Genomic DNA, 18,942 nt, shown 5'->3' on the forward strand with positions numbered 1-18,942 from the left:
TTTGATAATAGCCATTCTAACAGGTATAAGGTGATATCTCACCGTGGCTTTGATTTGCATTTCCCCAATGATTGGTGATGTTGAGCATCTTCTTGTATGCCTGTTGGCCATCTCATGTCTTCTTTGGAAAAATGTCTAGTCAGGTTCTTTATCCATTTTTAATTGGATTATTTGGGATTTTTTTGCTATTGAGTTGTATGAGTTCCTTGTATATTTTTTATATTAACCGCTCATCAGATAGTTTGCAAATATTTTCTCCTGTTCTATAGATTGATTGCCTTTTCATTTTTTGACTATTTCTTTTTCTGTACTGAAGTTTTCAGTTTAATGTATTCCTGCTTGTTTATTTTTGCTTTTTTTCCTTGTGTTTTGTTGCCATATCCAAAAGCTGTTGCCAAGACCAATGACAGGGAGGTTTTCCCCTTATGTTTTCTTCTAGGAGCTTTATGATTTCAGGTCTTACATTTACTTTTTCAACCCATTTTGAGTTAATTTTTGTGTAAGGTAACATTCCAATGTCTTTCATTTGGATGTGAACACCCAGTTTTCCCAGTACCTTTCATTAAAGAGAGTAGTCTTTTCCCATTGAGTAGTCTCGGTTTCCTTGTCAAATATTAGTTAACTGTGTGTGCCAGAATTTATTTCTGGGCTCTTGATTCTGGACTTTTGATCCATGTTTCTGTTTTTATGCCAGTGTCATACCATTTTGATTACTATAGCTTTGTAGTGTAGACTGAAGTCAGAGAGTGTAAGGTTATCAGCTTTATTCTTATTTCTCAAGATTGCTTTGGCTGTTTGGTATCTTTTGTAGTTCCATATAAATTTTAGGATTTTTTTTCTGGCAATAAAGAATGCCATTGGAATTTCGATAGTGATTGCTTTGAATCTGTAGATCGTTTTGAGTAGTATGGGCATTTTAATAATATTAATTCTGATCTATGAACACAGGCTATCTTTTCATTTATTTGTATCTTCTTCAGTTTCTTTCATCAATGTCTTATAGTGTTCAATTTATAGATCTTTCACCTCCTTGGTTAAATATATTCCTGAGTATTTTATTGTTTTTGATACTGTTGTAAATGGGATTGCTTTCTTTCTTTGTTTTTTGGATAGTTCATTGTTAGTTATAGAATTGCAACTGATTTTTGTATGTTGATTTTGCAACCTGTAACTTTAATGAATTTATTTATTAGTTCCAAGAGTTTTTTGGTGCAATCTTTAGGACTTTCTATGTATAAGATCATATCATCTGCAAACAAAGGCAGTTTTACTTCGTTTTTTTTTTTTTTTTTCTATTTGAATGTCTTATTTCTTTTTCTTGCCTGATTGCTTTGACTAGGACTTCTACTACTATGTTTAAAAGAAGTAGTGAGAGTGGGCACCCTTTTCTTGTTCCTGATCTTAGAAAAAAGCTTTCAGCCTTTCACCATTAAGTATGAAGTTAGCTGTGGGCTTGTCGTATATAGCCTTTATTATGTTGTGGCACATTCCTTTTACATCCAATTTGTTGAGTTTTTATCATGAAAAGATGTTGGATTTTGTCAAAATCTTTTTATGCAAATTTTGAGATGATTGTGATTTTTATCTTTCATTCTATCAATGTGGTGTGTCACATTTGTTGATGGAAGAATTCAGCAGTGAAACCATCTTGTCTTGAGCTTTTCTTTGTTGGGAAATTTTTGATTGCTGGTTCAATCTTCTTACTAGTAACTGGTCTGTTTCAGATTTTCTGTTTCTTCATAATTCATAATTCAGTCTTGGTAGGCTGTATGTCTCCAGCAATTTACCCATTTCTTCTAGGTTATCCCACTGTTGGTCTGTAATCATTCATAGTAGTCTCTTAAGATTTCTGTCATATCAGTTGTAATGTCTCCTCTTCCATTTCTGATTATTTTTTGAGTTTTCTGTCTCTTAATTCTTAGTCTAGTTAAATATTTGTCAGTTTTGTTTATCTTAAAAAAAAAAAAACCCAGCTGTCAGATTTGTTGATCTTTCCTTTTGTTTTTCTTGTCTGTATTTCATTTGTATCTGCTCTGATCTTTGTTATTTCTTTCTTTCTGCTAACTTTGGACTTAGTTTGTTCTTCTTTTTCGAGTTCCTTGATGTATCAAGTTAGATTGTTTATTCAAGATCTTTCTTTTTTCTTAATGCAAGCATTTACTATAATAAACTTTCCTCTTATAACTGCTTTTACTGTATCCCATAAGTTTTGGTATGCTGTGTTTCTATTTTTGTTTGTTTCATAATATTTTGGTTTCCCTTTTGATTTCCTTTTTGACCCATTTATTGGTCAGAGGTGTGTGTTGTTTTAATTTTCTACATAATTGTGAATCTATCCTGCATAATATTCCATTGGGGCTTGAGAAGAACGTGTAATTCTGCTGTTGGATGGAATGTTCCATATATGTCTGTTAGGTACATTTAGTCTAACATATAGCTCAAGGGCAGTTTTTCCTTACTGATTTCTGACTGGATAATCTATCCATTGTTGAAACTGGGATATTGAAGTCTCCTATTATTATTGTATTTATGTTTATTTTTCCCCTCAGGTCTGTTAGTATTGGCTTAATATATTTAGATGCTCCAGTGTTGAGTGCATATATAATTTTCAAGAGTTATGTCCTTTGAGAAATTTACTCTTCTCTCATTTTATAATGACCGTTTTTGTCTCTTGTTACAGCTTTTTGGCTTAAAGTATATTTTGTCTGATAAAAGTATAGCTACCCCTACTCTTTTTAGGTTTCCACTTTCATGGAATATCTTTTTCCATTCCTTCACTCTAAGCTTTCATTGTCCTTAAAGATGATATGAGGCTCTGAGGCTCTGGTAGGCACCATATATTTGGGTCTTGGGTTTTTTTTTTTTTTTTTTTTTTAATTTTAAAAAATCTGTTGAAATACTCACTGTCTTTATGGGGAACTTAAACCATTAACATTTAAAAGACATATTAATACCGTCTTATTGTTTTCTGGCTTGTTCTTTTCTTCCTCTCTTTCTGACCTCCTTTGCGAATTGATGATTTTCCCTAGTGATGTGCTTTGGTTCCTGTACCTTTATCTTTTGTGAATCTATTGCTTTGTGGTTAGCATGAGGCTTACATCTTATAGACTTAACAGTCCATTTTAAGCTGATAACAACTTAATTTTGATGGTTTACAAAAACATTTTTTATGCTATTCCCCACCAATATTTTGTTTTTGATGTCACAGTTTACATTTTTTTCATGTTACGTATTCATTAATGAATTATTGTGGCTATAGTATTTTTAATACTTTTGTCCTTTAATTTTCATACTAGAGTTAAGTGATTAACACATTACCATAATACAGTATTAGAGTATTTTGGATTTGACTCTATACCTACCTTTACCAGTGTGTTGCATATTTTTGTATGTTTCCATGTTAAAAATTAGTATCTTTTCATTTCAGCTTCAAGAACGCCTTGCAGTATTTCTTGTAAGATAGTTCCAATGGTGATGAACTCCTTCAGCTTTTGTTTGTTTGGGAAAGTCTTTATCTCCTTAATTTCTGAAGGACAACTTTGCTGAGTAAAGTTTTCGTGGTTAGAAGTTTTTTTCTTTCACTTTGAACACAGCATCCCACTGTCTCCTGGCCTGTAAGATTTCTGCTGAGAAATCTGCTGATAGCCTTATGGGGTGGGGGAGTTCTTTTGTAAGTCATAAGCTTTTTCTTTCTTTCTTTCTTTTTTCCCTTTTAGCTCCTTTTAAGATTATCTCTTTTTTTTTATATATATATTTTTTAAAGATTTTATTTATTTGACACAGAGAGAGGCAGCAAGAGAGGGAACACAAGCAGGGGGAGTGGGAGAGGGAGAAGCAGGCTTCCTGCTGAGCAGGGAGCCTGATGCAGGGCTCGATCCCTGAATGCTGGGATCATGACCTGAGCCCAAGGCAGACACTTAACGACTGAGTCACCCAGGCGCCCCTGTCTTTGATTTTTTTTGACTGCTTTATTCTAATATGTCCTGGAAAAGATCTTTTTGAATTGAAATTTGTGGGGGACCTATGAACCTGGATGTCCAAATTTCTTCCTGGATTTAGGACATTCGCAGCCATTATTTCTTGATATTAGCTTTCTGCCTCTTCTCTCTTCTCCTTCTGGGACTCTAGTGATGTGTAGATTGTTTTCTTAATGGTATCCTGTAGTTATGCAAGCTTTCTTCACTCTTTTTCATTCTTTTTTCTTTGTTTTCCTATGACTGAATAATTAAAATTATGACCTGTTTCTGCCTCCTGATTCTTTCTTCTGCTTGATCCAGTCTGCTGTTAATGCTCCCTGTTGCATTTTCCCCCTTTTACTTCTTTGTATTTTGTTGTTGTTGTTGTTTAGCTCCTAAACTTCTGTTTGGTTCTTGTTATGAGTTCTATCTTTCTGTTAAACTTCTCATTTTGCTCATGTATAATTCTCCTGATTTCGTGAATTGTGTTTCTGCTTTTTCTTGTAGGTCACTGAGCTTCTTTAAAACAACTGTTTTGAATTTTTTATTGGGAAAATCACAGATCTCAATTTCTTCGGGGTTGGTTACTAGAAAATTGTTGTGTTTGTTTGGTGGTGTCATGTTTCCTTGATTTTTCATGTTCCTTGAAGTCTTGTATTGCTGCCTTCCCATTTGAAGAAGCAGTCACCTCCTTCTGTCTTTACCAGCTGGCTTTGGTAGAGTAATAATTTCTCTTAGCCCTGTTAGAAATTTTGAGGCTTTCCCAGAACTTTTACATGAGATACCTCCTCCTTCTTAAGGGGAGAATTCTTAAAATTGTATGCCTTCTTTTGATCCTGCAAGGTCAGGGCAATTGCAGATAGCCTCCTGTTTGCTTTCCCTAGGGCAGTGCTAAATGCTCAAATTTCTCTCAGCCCTGCAGATTTAGGCCAGCTTTCTGTGTATGCTCATTAGGCATCTGTAAAGGCTCGCTGTTGCTCCTGTCAGTGGGATGCAGAGGGAGCTGGCCACAGGGTGAGATGTGTAGATGGGGTGTGTGGAATGTTAGGGGTGCCTATGGTCCAGTTGAGGGGATCTTCAGGCAAGGGGTACCCAGTGGCTAATGGGTAGGCTTCCTGATGGAGTCTGTGATATGGTTAGTAAGATCCATGTCCCTTTGATACACTCTGAAAGTCTTGGCTGCTGTCCTCTCAGCCATACCCTGCCCCTGGTCATGTAGTATACTTCCGTTTTCTGGATAGAGGGAGAAGGAAGCTGTGTCCAGCACGACTCACTCACATGTTCCCTCTTTCCTTCCCAGGAGAAATCATGGACCAAAAGTTTTCTCTTGGCACTGAGCTGTGCCACCTCAGGGAAGGGGTGATGCAAGTAAAGCAAAACCATTACTCTTACTTTCTTCAGTGCCTCCAGTCTCTGATTTCTTTCCTCCAGTGGTGTGCTGGAACTTCTGCACTGGACTCCTGGCCTTCCACAAAGACACTCCATTCCATGGGTGATTGTCAAAATCAGCATTCTTTTTTGAGGAAGATGGTAGAAAACTCCTATTTGGTCATTTTGATGTCATTGTTCCCAGTTATCTTCTTTGAAGCCAATTCCAGCACTGCGGAACATGGTCGATGCCTGCTTTAGCACCCAACAGCAGCAATGTATTAAGCTAAGTGATTGCTTAAGAACCCGAGAGAGTTTCTGCTTTAAGGCAGTGACAGCCTCCCAGTTATGTTGTTCTGTCCCTTATGGTAGGTGATTTTCCTTGTGGTTTCCCACAGGCTACTCAAAATACACTGGTTGGTGTATCTTTTGCTTGGCTCTCAATTCAGCAGAACGGCTTGTGTAGAGTTTTAGTCTCCACATGTGTATTTTGACTTTCCATTTGGTGCCTTGGCAGGAATGCAAGACTTCAATTACCTCAGCAGCAACTGTTTCGAGATCACCGTGGAGCTTAGCTGTGAAAAGTTTCCACCTGAAGAGACTCTGAAGAGCTACTGGGAGGATAACAAAAACTCCCTTATTAGCTACCTCGAGCAGGTAAACACTGCCTCCAGCATAAAATGGGGGATCTGAGAGCATTTAAACCTGGCATACAATCATTTCCTATGAGGAGTCCAGTCTAGGGGAGTCCATTTGACTCAGAATGAGGATGCTACATTTGGAAAACATGTCAGTAGTGGTCCAAACAGGCTTTCATTTGTCATAGGTTTTGTGCCTCATGAATAAACCCTGAAAACTGACTAAACCGAGATGTGTGGTAAGTGAGGTGATACCCTGTGTTCACTCATATTGCTCTAAGCCAGGCAGACCTAGGACCTGCTTCCACCCTGATTGTCTTTGGCCTGTAGGGCACCCAGGAAAAGGGTGAGGTAAGTAAGGCACCTACGGTCCAAAACTTAAGGAGGCACTTATTCGCAGGGGCTTTTGGGTAGAGGATCGGCACCTGTGTGAATGCCTTCTTAAATTCTGTGCCCCACTGGTCTCAGTGGGGTCTGAGGTAATCATAATAACTATAGCTTACCTTTGTTGGGCATTTACTGTTTCCCAGGCATTATTCTGAATGCCCTACATGTAATCATTAATGCATTTATTCTTCACAACAACCTTATGAGGGAAGTTGTACCATCATCATCATCGTCATCATCCCTGAATTAAAAATGAGGGATCAGAGACACAGACAAGTCAAACAGCTTGCCTGAAGTCACTCAGAAATTGAATCCAGGCTGTGTCCTTCCAGAATCACCATGTCATAGTGCTCTGATGACGCAAGCCTAGATCTGTTCTAGAGGGGCACTTAGGTAGCCATTCCAGTGGGGTCTATACAGAATTTGGGGAATCTCATCATCTGCGGGAGTAAGATACCTTACCTACTGAGTTTGAACCCAGGCGGCCAGTCCCCTGCCAACCCCACATCTCTTACTAGGTTAACGTTGGCACCAGGGGCCACAGTGGTGACCTAAAGGCTCTGATCCTTGCCTGCAGTGCCTTCACGGTCTTCAAATTCCATTCTGTATGAGGCTATTTACACCCAAAGCTAGGTAGAGTGATGTCAATTTCACATAACAGCAGATAGTCTAGACTAATTTAAAAACTAATTTGATATGAACAAATGCTGTTAAATAAACATGAAGCTATTTGTGTATACGTGGACGACATATACATAGGAAACCGATGCATTTAAAAAAACGTAAGATCAGTTTAAGTATTCCTTTATACATGTCAGCTGGCCATGTAATGCCTCACTGAAAGTGCTTCTCATGGAACAGATCCACTAAGTACAGAGATGGAAAATTACTCATTAGGCAGGATTGTTTTCAGTCAGTGGAATCCTGCTGCATGTTAATATAAAAAGACATTTTCTTTTTTTCCCCTAAATTCACTATTTTTTAAAAAGATTTTATTTATTTGACACAGAGAGAGAGATAGAGAGAGAGACAGCGAGAGAGGGAACACAAGCAGGGGCAGGGGGAGAGGGAGAAGCAGGCTTCCCGCTGAGCAGGGAGCTGATGTGGGCTCGATCCCAGTCCTGGGATCATGACCTGAGCCAAAGGCAGATGCTTAACGACTGAGCCACCCAGGCGCCCTAAAAAGGCATTTTCAACAACAAAAGCTAAGGATAATCATCCATGTTGACCCTAGAACAACCTTAATAAGAACCCCTGAATGGTATCTCCCTTGAGAAGAGCTATAAATATATTTTTTGGGTAGAGGAAGTAAGACGGGGCTATTTGGTGTGTCCTCTGCTTCGATATCAAATAATGCCTCCTTAATGCAGTGCTTTTCATTTTGTTTACACGGTTCTTTCAACAAAAATGTATTCAGCTACTCTGGTGTCTTAGGCACACTGTGAAGCACCGGGGGTAGAAGTCTTCGTATTAGTGAGTTCAGAGACGTCAATACCTAATCACAAGAGAGGACGATAAATGCCAAAATAAAGGGCAGTTACAAAGAGTCATGGCAGCACACTGGGTCCCTAACCCAGTCCTGCTCATTAATTAAAAAAACAGGTTCAGCTGCTGCTCAAGTCTTAGTTCTTAGGAAAAACTCAAGACAAAACAAAACAAAATGTGTACCATCAGGAAAGAGGAGAATATGTGTTATATTTATGGTGGCAAGTAGGCATGTGTCAGCTCATCAATTTATATAGAAATAAGCTGGAAAGAAGAGGCAACAGGTAGTACACTCCTGTTTCATGCCACTTGGAATCAGAATTTGATCTGTCCACACACCCACAGGATCCACCCTGGTAGGACCTCCGTGTTATGGTACCAGCTGTGAAGAAGCAGTGAGGGTGATACTTACAATGGGCTCATCCAACCTCCTTCATAGAACGCTGAGTTTAGGGAATCAGAGGCTGATGACAGGTCAGTGAAGACTGCCAGAAGTTCTGTGTTGAAATTATTTTGTTGACAATGGGACAGAGTACGGTGGGGCTTAGTAATTGAACACCTCGATCTAAAGTCTAAGCGTGGACTAGTTTACGACTCGTGGAAAATAGGTGATTAGGAGGTCTAATTCTGTAATTGGTTGAGAGGAAATCTCTTGCAGGGCTTTGAAGGGATGTTTGCAGGAACTGGATTGTAAAGTTAATTACGATAGTTTGCTATGGTGGAGAGCCTCTCACTCAATAGCTTTGAACAGTCTAGTTCTCAAAATTCCCAAAGAAATTCACAAAGAATGGTTCGTGGCACCGACATCAGAATCACCTAGGTTCTTGTTAAAAATGAGTTTCCTGTTCCACCACTGAATCCCACTCCCTGCATGATAGGACCCCAGAGTCTCCATTTCGGCAAGCTCTTTGGGTGATACTAAGTACGGGAGGGTTTAAGGGTTACTGATGTGAACGTTTCTAGTAACAGTGGAGAATCTTCCAGGTGTTTTTTTTTTCCCCCCAGCCATGGTTGATTGGTGTCCTGGAATCTGAGGAGAGAGCATTATAGGAGGGACAAGTGTAGTAAATAGCTTCTTCAGGCATGAGTGAAATTTGAACTTCTGTGATTTCCTTTGCAAAAGCCATAAAATGATAGCATTTTCCGGTCTGCATTCATGTGGGGTTGTAAGAGCCCGTAACACTTCCACTGAGATTTATTACGACAGTGGAATTTTTCAGAGAAGTTTGCTCCAAAATTGCCATATCAGAGATAGATATCTACTTATTTCACTATTTCTTAAATGGCATACTATATGTCTTGGGTTGCAGAGGCAGAAAAAAGGGAAGTCATGAATATTAACTGGATGTATTTGTGCCTAATGCAGGCGAACTATATGTTTTTGAAATGATTGTTTGACTTATTTTCGAATGGCAGGGAAATTTAAAACTTTCATTTCTCTAAGGTTTATAATATTGATAATATCAGGATTAGAGTGCCTCAGTGAGCGTAAAGTACGTGTGGGTAAATAATGGCTTGTTCACAAGCTTTCTAAATTTCTTCGAAGAGCCCTCATATTAAGAAATTTAAGGTTTGTGGGTGATTGGGATAGGCCGGTGATGGGTAGTAAGGAGGGCACATATTGCATGGTGCACTGGGTGTTATATGCAAATAATGAATCATGGAACATTACATCAAAAACTAAGGATATCCTGTATGGTGACTAACATAACATAATAAAAAATTATTATAAAAAAATTTAAGGTTTGTATTTTTTTTCTGATTTTCTGCTATCTCTCTTCCTTTTCTCTAAAATTTTTCTGATCCCCAAATTGCTTTTAGAGAAAGGAAGTACATGTTATTTTTATAGAGTTTTAGGGGTTCTACTTTTTTTTAAAAAATAGGAAATGCAGAAAGATTTGCTGATTGGTAATCCAGGACATCTCTTTGATAGAACATGGTACTACTGCCAGATTTATTCCCCAAGGACAAAGGCAGACCGGAGACTTATTCTACCTTCTGTAGGAAATACCCCAGTACCCTCAGTAGCAGAAGAAAATTCACTTTCTAGGGCTAGATGGAGTGAGGAGCAAGCTAAGCCTCTGGGAGGTTCGGGCATTTTCTGTTAAGTAATTAAGCTTAACGAATCACCATTTGGTATTTCCAGAAGCAGCACGTTCTCGGGAACCTGAAGTGACTCTCTGTCACTTGAAACACGTACTGATTTGGTTGAATTCTGTTTAAAAATGAAGGAGAAAGCTGCTTTCGTAGTTTGCATTTCATTAGTCATTGACTGCCACTTAATTCAGGGACATTATTCTCGACAGCGCCTCTTCCGTTTCCTTTCTAAATCCAGTCTTCAGGGGCGCCTGGGGGGCTCAGATGCTTAAGTGGCCCGGGGTCCTGGGATGGAGCCTCTCATTGGGCTCCCTGCTTGGCGGGCAGCCTGCTTCTCCCTCTCCCTCTCCTGTTCCCCCTGCTTGTGCTCTCACGCGCTCTCTGTCAAATAAATAAATAAAATCCTTAAAAAGAAATAATAAATCCAGTCTTCAGTTTTGAAGTTCACAGATCTTTCATGTCACTTATTTTCAACCAAAAGAATATTGTTAATGGGTTTACTGCAAGAGGAGTCACAGTAGATTTTTCCAGTCAACAGGAACAAGTATTAAAGGGCTGGAATGTGATTCTTGCTACTGGCAGTGGCCATCCAACCTATGCACAGGTGACCAAATGTAAGAGGGAGAAAGTAATGAAATATGCTAAGCCCAGAACTACTTTACAGATAGGACTTAGGTTTTTTGTTTTGTTTTGTTTTGTTTTCCATTTTGGTGGCTTGGAAGGTATTTCAGTGTCTTTCTTTGGCACAGAACGAAATGTCAGTTTTCAGGCGATTACTTACCATTTGTTCACTTGAGAAAGAACAGTGTAGAGAACGTTCAAAAAAACTGAGCGGCCTTTTGAGCATATTTTGATCCTTAAACAGTGAGGATCTATAGGATTTTGCTAGAAGATAAGGAGATTCTTGATATGAGACGTGTTCTTAGAGCATTTCTAATTTGATATTGTTGGTTGTTCTTGGCCTCCACAGATACACCGAGGAGTTAAAGGCTTTGTCCGAGACCTTCAGGGGAACCCAATTGCCAATGCGACCATCTCCGTGGAAGGAATAGACCACGATGTTACATCTGGTGGGTGTTCTTTGTTATGATCTGGAGGCTAATACGAGCATGATTACTTGTTATTCTAGTTACAATTCTTACGCCATTCTTTTTTTTTTTTAAAGATTTTATTTATTGATTTGACAGAGATAGAGACAGCCAGCGAGAGAGGGAACACAAGCAGGGGGAGTCGGAGAGGAAGAAGCAGGCTCCCAGCGGAGGAGTCTGATGTGGGGCTCGATCCCAGAACGCCGGGATCACGCCCTGAGCTGAAGGCAGACGCTTAACGACTATGCTACCCAGGCGCCCCTCTTATGCCATTCTAAGCAAAACAATCGAATGCCTTCTGTCTCTTTACCTCCCTCTCTGCCAGTTTTGATCTAGTTAAATTTCCTCTGTGGGAGCAGGTCAGGCTGTTACTCGGGATGGTTGCTGGCTTAGAACTTGGGGTGCAGCAGATGGCGCCCTTTCCTCACATCTCAGCCTGGAGCTGCCGGGTGGTGCCATCCCCTGGAGAAGTCTGTGTCCTTCTTGGAGATTCTGTGTCGTTCTGGAGGCCAAGGCGAATGAACTAGCTGGAGTGGGAGTATTGGCGTCTTTCTGATCGCTCTGAAGCGCTGACAAACTGTTCATTGGAGGACCTCAGGAGAGAGTGGAAAGAATAGGAAAGAAAAATGCCAGTGTATTGTGTGTCTAGGATTTCTCACATGTTTCTTCATTTAATCTGTGCGAAAAATCCAGACTTCCTCAGGGTTAAACTAGATGTGAGCAGCATGGAGGTGGATGTTAGTTATTTCTAAGTTCAAAACCCCATTTCCATGTTCCCCGTATGGGGACGAGGATGTATTTTCCTGGCTGACCGACCTACTCCTGTTAATCAACATTCATCCAGCTCGGTTTAGTTTGACTGTCATTTGTTGGGGTCTTTTCAACAACAACAACATGTTTTTAGGTATGAACTATTCATCTATTTCTAGACCTTATAATTAATGAGCATTTACCTTATTCCCCAAACCACTCTATACCATCACCTCTTTTTTAACCTCCTCATTTATAACTTGGATATTTTAAAAACTCCTTAACATTTGCCCCTTAAAGCCCCATTTATTTATCTATTCATCAAATATTTATCAACACCCCACCAAGTGCCAGCACATCTTGCTAACCAATATACCAGAATCTGTGCCAAGACATTGCTCCCTTAGCCCTCGGGGAGCTCGGAGAGGGCACCCCCGCCTCGGTCCCCTCTGGCCACGAGGAGCCTCTTCTGTCTGTTAACCTGAGTGTCAGAGAGATACGATTTTCTCTGCATTTCATGACGCAGGCATTTTAGGGAAATCTAATGTGAGAAATACATAAAGGTAGGAAGGAATGAAATCTGAGGAGATGCTCCATCTTTTCGAGGGCAGGGTAGGAAGGAGGAATGGAGCCCGAGGTAGAGAGAACTAAATGCATTGTCTGGGAAACCCAGAGGTGTTTCGAGAAGGAGGGCGTGAGCAGGAGTGCCAAGTAAGATGAGCCTTGTGAATGAACCAGTGTGGAGGATCCCGACAGAATCCGGTTCCTCTGGCCGGTGGGAGCCTCACTGGAGGGTCTAAGAGAGAATAGGAGAGACGCTAGAAATAGAGTATTGACAAATCTCTTCAGACATTCTGCACCCACTGAAAGGAGATGTGGGAGTCAGAGGAAGATCGGAAGAGATAGTCGCAGGGTCTTTTCTTTTTTCTGGTTTTATTTTTCACAGTGAAATAAGATGGAAAGCATCAACTGAGAGTGAGGATGAAAAGGATGTGTCACGGGTGTTAGGAAAAAGGAGGAAGTGTGAAATGGCCAGCCACTAGGGCCTTGCTACTCAAAGGGTGGCCCCGACCAGCAGCTGAACTCACCGGTGCCCTGGAGCTGGTTAGGAATACAGAATCTCAGGCCGCACCCCAGGGCTAGGGAATTAGAATTTGCCCTGGACCAAGTTTCCCAGGTGATTGATGTTCACTGGTCTAGGAAGATGGGAGCGTGGAAGGACCAGGGAGGAAGGGACTAGAAGGAAGACAGGGCAGTTCCATACCCGAGGTGAGGTCGGCGTATATGCATCAGAGACTGCTGATGAGCATGGCGGGGTGTTTCCCCCAGCTCCATGGGGGCAGGTGGGGAGCTGGAAATGAGCCAGGGTGGGTGGCTTGCCAGGCATGTAGAACCAAGAGGGAAAAGCAAATGAGTTGAAGGCACATGCATGAGACTGATTACATAGGTGCGGCCAGGGATCCTCACCGAGAAGAGGAGGGAGCTGGGGACAGGTCGGGTGAGCAAGAGTATGAACCCTACCTCTGCTTAAAAATTCTCCAGAGAACTTGTTGAAAATGCAGTCCCTCCAGACCAGCACTCCAGACCAACCTATTCTGAATCTTCAGAAATAGAAATTTCTGGCAAGTGCCTCAGGGTTTCTGATGAGGCTTGACACACTGATTAGACTCAGCCCATCAGGTCTTCATGGCAAGATCCTTGGCCAGACTCACAACAGCACCAGAGGCTCTGACACCACGACTGGGGGCTTTATGTATCTTTTCACCTGTGTCACCCCTGACATGATTATGAGGATCCGTTATCTTAGAAGATTTATTGACAATTTGACATTAATATCTGTAAAATTGCTATTAGAAATGACTTCCTCTAGGGGCACCTGGATAACTCAATTAGTTAAGCATCTGCCTTTGGCTTGGGTCATGATCCCGGGGTCCTGGGATCAAGCCCCACGTTGGGCGCCCTGCTCAGTGGGGAGTCTTCTTCTCCCTCTGCCCCTCCCCCCTGCTCGTGCTCTCCCTCATTCTCTCTCTCTCAAATGAATAAGTAAAGAATCTTTTTTTTTTTTTAAATCACTTCCTCTAAGACAGTGTAACATTCATTTCAATGGAGTTTTATGAAATTCCGTAAACACTTACTTTAAAAATAGGGAATCAAAGAAGTTGAACTGAGGTATACTGGGTATTCCTAAAATGGCATAATTATGTGATTTGATGTTTTGTTTCCCTGCAGCAAAGGATGGTGATTACTGGAGATTGCTTGTACCTGGAAACTATAAACTCACAGCCTCGGCTCCAGGCTATCTGGCAATAACAAAGAAAGTAGCAGTTCCTTATAGCCCTGCTGTTGGGGTAAGAAATCACAAATGCTGAGATTTATCGAGCACTTCGTCTGTGTCACACATATGCAAGTGATTTATATTTAGTCTTCATAATAACCCTATGAAGTAGGTACCACTATTACCTCCATTTAACAGATGAGGAAACTGTGGCCCAGCAAAGTCAGGTGACTTGAGCAAGGGCTCCTTGGTTGATTTTATACCACTCGATGTGAAGCTCCCTTATTGTTTCTCAATTTTTGAAGACATCTACAAGAAAATCAAATACGGCTTAACAACATTAAACTTTTATTTGCCGCATTGATTTCAATCTAAAATGAGATTTCTGTTCCATTTATCTTTTTATTTCTAGCATCTTGTACAATACTCAGTGAGTATTGGGAAAAATTAATTGTGCCTGTCAGGTGATCTTAGGCATTAACCAAATATTTATTAAGCACGTATTATGAGAAAGACCCTCTACTAAGGGCTATCAAAAAGGGCATCTTATTTAAGTAGGTGCCACTTATTTCGCTAGGAAGGTGATGGTGATGAGACCAAAACTTCTCTTGGAGCAGGATTCTACTGCATTCTACAATCTTCGCATTACATTTTTGCAACCAGGGAACTGCCTGCAGGATTTCCCATCGAAAGGCTTACTTAAAAAGAATTTATTGCATTTTTGTGCATGCACCCAAAGTGTGGTACTTACAAGTGCTTGGTTTTGCAAACAGAATTATCTTGAGCTTTTAGCTGGTGCTTTGGTTTTCCTTGCATGTATGTGTACATTAGGCTGTAAATATGTATTAAAATCAGGAGGTATGTTTGGGCAAGTGAAACCTAGCAAAAAGTAGCTCCAGAACAGGTTGTTAAATGTTCAGTTATTTGGATCTTAGCCTTTCTGGCCAGTGTTACTTCAAGAAGGTAGTGAGTGTTATATTCCTAAATAACTAGGGGCTTAAGTGGTCAGATCAAGGAACTCTTACTTCTATTTGCAATGAGAGCAAGGGTATCTAGAGGGCCCGAGGAGGATTGAGGTTGGGAAGGACAGATTTCGAATAGCCTTTTGTGCAGAAGTGCGTGGATTTCCATAGACCTGCTGAGAACTGCCAGTTCACACAGAGTTGAGTTCCTGGGCCACTGGCCTCTGTGGTGGTTTGGAGATGTATATGCCTCCATTGGTTTCCTTAGCAGATTCAAGATTCTGGAAAGCAGGACCTGTGGTTTGGGACACCAGCACGCCGAACTACATTCTGCCATATTTCCCCCGGTATTAGGAGAAAATTCAAGGTTTATAGACGCTCAGCGAATACTCAAAGGAAAAAAACTAATTATAAATTACATCTTTTTACTGGGGGGGGGGGGGACATTTCCATAAGCTGCCTTTAAGTAATCTGCTTTTAAATAATCCTACAAGACTGTAAGATCAAAGTACATTTCAAACATAATGGCTTTTGACTGTTTTTTTTTTTCCCCTGAAAGTATCTTTTGTTTAACACAAGAGATTTTTAAGATATACTTTAATTCAGGTGGCTATACTGAGCTTATTCTATAAGCTCGAGAACTGCGCTCATTTTTAAAATTTCAGCATTTAAAAATACAGATGCAGTTTGGTAACAATATATTCTTGATTTTGTCCTTTAGGTTGATTTTGAACTGGAGTCATTTTCTGAAAGGAAAGAAGAGGAAAAGGAAGAATTGATGGAATGGTGGAAAATGATGTCAGAAACCTTAAATTTTTAAAAAGGCTTCTAATTAGCTGCTTTTAATCATTATCTACACAATATAGTATGACGTAACGTGGCCATTTTCTTTTAGATTTTGTGCAATATTTAACATTGATTTATTTTGTAATCATTTAAATATTAATAGATACTACTTAAAATAAATAACTAGACTTTTAGGTAAAAATATAAGAACTTGGTCTGTTTCTTCTCATATAATATTCATTTTCCTACATATATTAATTACATGGAGGCCTGTAGAAAAGGTTTAAGTGATCTTGCCATTTTAGACTTAAATGCAATATTCCACGTGTTATTTACACTACAGAAACTTTTTGAGTAACTCTAGCTTTTAAAAATTAATGAAGTACTTTTAATGTAATTGGTGACAATGCCACATAGTGAATGCCACTGAAAAGGTCAACAGCTACAGCGAGGAGTTGTGGGCACTATACTGCGAGACTTCAATAGTTCAGTGTAAATTGTCATTTGTCTTGTGCTGACTAGCTATGTAAGCATGATCATGGTAATGCATTTTTTGGATGGGAAGGAAATGTAAATGTTTAGAAAGAGGTTTTATGATAAGAATGGAAATCAACTTCTTGCTTGTACATATGGGGGCTATACTCTTATATTATTCAGCCTGTTAACGCCACTTAAAAGTTTAAGGGTTTTCCCTTGGTTGTAGATTGATCTAGAATTGCATTCTGAATGAATAAAGGTAAAAAAAAAATCCCCATGGTCTTTAATTCTCTATGATTTTTGTCTAGAGTTGTGGTCTTGTGATGCAAAGTGCATTTCCTTGAAATGGGCTCTCACTTGTTAATCCTTGCGATTTTAAAATTAATTAATTAATTAATTAAGATTGTATTCATTAATTTGAGAGAAAGAGTGAGTGAGAGAATGCATGCATGAGCCGGGGGAGCAGCAGAGGGAGAAGGAGAAGCAGACTCCCCACTGAGCAGGGAGCCCGACATGGGGCTCGATTTCCAGACCACGAGATCACAATGTGAGCCAAAGTCAGCCACTTAACTGACTGAGCCCCCCCCAGGCACCTTGATCGTTGCCATTTTAAAATGTATCCAGTGGCTGCTGTTTGCCAAGCACAGCGCAGACTCTGTGCGTGTTATTGCGGTGGACAGAAGGTTCTGACTCCATACATCTTAAGGATCAGTTGTAGACGTAGCCTTTAAATAAATGTACACAGAATGAAAATGTACTTACCTCTCCTGATGAGTAAGATGGCAGGAGAGAATAGGGTGTTCAGGAAAAGAGAATGACAAAGGACCTTAAATTAGACTGGCTGAGGGGACTCAGAAATAGCCTCTCGATGCACGTAAGCCCAGGCCTAAAATAGGAGCAGGTGTGGGCGATGCAGTGGCTGAGTGTAGGGGTGTGTGTGTGTGTGTGTGTGTGTGGTGGTGGTATGGTTGATCAATATCCAGGTATAGGTTTTTGTTCACATAATGTTAACTGTTGTAATACCGAACCCCCAAGTATATAATGGCTTAAACATGATAGAAGTTTATTTTTGACTCAGATATCTGTAAGAGATGCCTGAAGTTGCTTCTGCCCAGGGCTCATTGCCCAGAGCTTGTCCCACAGCTCTGTTGAATCACCATCTTTGGTGAGCAACGCTGTCACTACTGGAGGTCTCCCTTCTGGTTGCCAACATAGGTTTGCTCACCTTTTTCCAAATAGGGAATTTGCTTGACCCTCCACAAGTGATGCAACTTAAATTAAGGCTTTGAGCTTCAAGTCTGGGATTTTTTGAGGGATCCCACAATGGCCTCTAGATCAGATCAGCATGTGGCCCCCCTTGCTCCCCAAATCTACAAACCAAAAAAAAGACAGTTTATATGAGTCTTTCTCACCCCCATAGGGTCAGTACGATGTCAGTAAGCTCTCGTACTGGCAATGGTGAGGAACGAGCGGAGCACGGTGTTCACTGGTCTGCAGCAGTTCTGAAATCTTGCCAAGTGCGTATTCTATAGGCCTCTTCTGGGGATGGAGAATGGTCCTGGTTCGGAATCACTTCTGGACTCTGAAAAGTGCTCCCTGCTCTCGTCCTGCAAGGCCGTGACGTGGTGCACTTGAACCCCTTCTCTGCCATTCATTCAGGATGTAGATGGATGGAGGTGCGCCATTTGGAATGTGGGACCTCCCCGGTCACTGCAGCAGACCGAAGCAGAGACTGAAGAATCAGGAACGGACCTTTTACTGACAGCTGCGAATGACACATGTCCGCTCTTCTCGCAATCTCTTGGCCAGGACTAGTCACATGGGTTTGCCTAACTGAGCAGGATGCAGGAAATGTGGAGGAGCAAGCAGAATATCTGCCTCTGGCACAAAGCCGTACAGACTAAGTCGGCGAGGCAGTCAGCTCCTGGAAGGCAGGGGTTAATTCCATGTACTCTTGCCCTTGCATCCATTTGTCAGGAGGCAGGGTTTCAAAGGTCCCCACTTTCCTGGTCCTGCTCTCAACGTGCTCTGATTTTATCAAATGTAGGGTCTAGAATTAAGTACCGTTGGGAGGGAAATTCCTCCTGGTCAGTGTTTCTGTGCTCAAAGACCTCCCCTGGAACAATACTCCTGGCCTCTAGTCCTACTTCTCACTCCATTCTACAGAGAAGTCAGTCACTTAATTGTTAGGTGATGACAGGTGGGCTAATCTAATTGGGTGGAACAAATCTCTCAAAGGATTATACGCTTCCTCTTTTCCTTTCTTCTCTACCCTAGGCAGAGGCAACTCCAGACTATCCCTGGGGTACCGAGGTAGACTTTGGGGGTGCGTGTGGGGACAGAGGAAGGACTCGTCGGCCTAGAATATTAACAGACTGTCTGTTACAGTCTGTTTCTAATTGGAGAAAGACAGTCACTTTCTCCAATTAGTTTATCAATAATAAAGCTGACTGTTTTAACCTCTGTCTGTTGGTTTCCCATGTTTTACTTTTCAACTGGTCCTGAACTAAGGAATGTAAGAAATGGATATTACATGTTGAATCCCTAAAATCTTCAAAAGGTATAATACTTTAACACTTTAGGTGTTGTTGTGTTTTGTTTTTTTTTCCCCAAAAGTCAAGTGGGACCAGTCCCTCTCTCATTTTGAATATCTTACTTAATACAATCTAAGAA

At 40.7% G+C, this 18,942-nt stretch overlaps 1 protein-coding gene across 2 annotated transcripts in view; it reads left to right on the plus strand.

Moving 5' to 3' along the window:
- CPE (carboxypeptidase E) overlaps positions 1 to 18,732 on the plus strand; it is a 113,128-nt gene extending 94,396 nt beyond the window's left edge. For both annotated transcript variants that reach the window (XM_026499601.4, XM_044384415.3), the window contains exons 6-9: positions 5,842 to 5,981; positions 10,902 to 11,001; positions 13,999 to 14,117; positions 15,728 to 18,732. In XM_026499601.4, coding sequence (XP_026355386.1) covers positions 5,842 to 5,981; positions 10,902 to 11,001; positions 13,999 to 14,117; positions 15,728 to 15,826 — 458 coding nt within the window. In that variant the 3' untranslated portion in view covers positions 15,827 to 18,732. The remainder of the gene's footprint in view (positions 1 to 5,841; positions 5,982 to 10,901; positions 11,002 to 13,998; positions 14,118 to 15,727) is intronic.
- The last annotated feature ends 210 nt before the right edge of the window (positions 18,733 to 18,942 follow it).

Source organism: Ursus arctos, unplaced genomic scaffold (assembly GCF_023065955.2).
Source record: "Ursus arctos isolate Adak ecotype North America unplaced genomic scaffold, UrsArc2.0 scaffold_11, whole genome shotgun sequence".
Lineage (NCBI taxonomy): Eukaryota > Metazoa > Chordata > Mammalia > Carnivora > Ursidae > Ursus > Ursus arctos.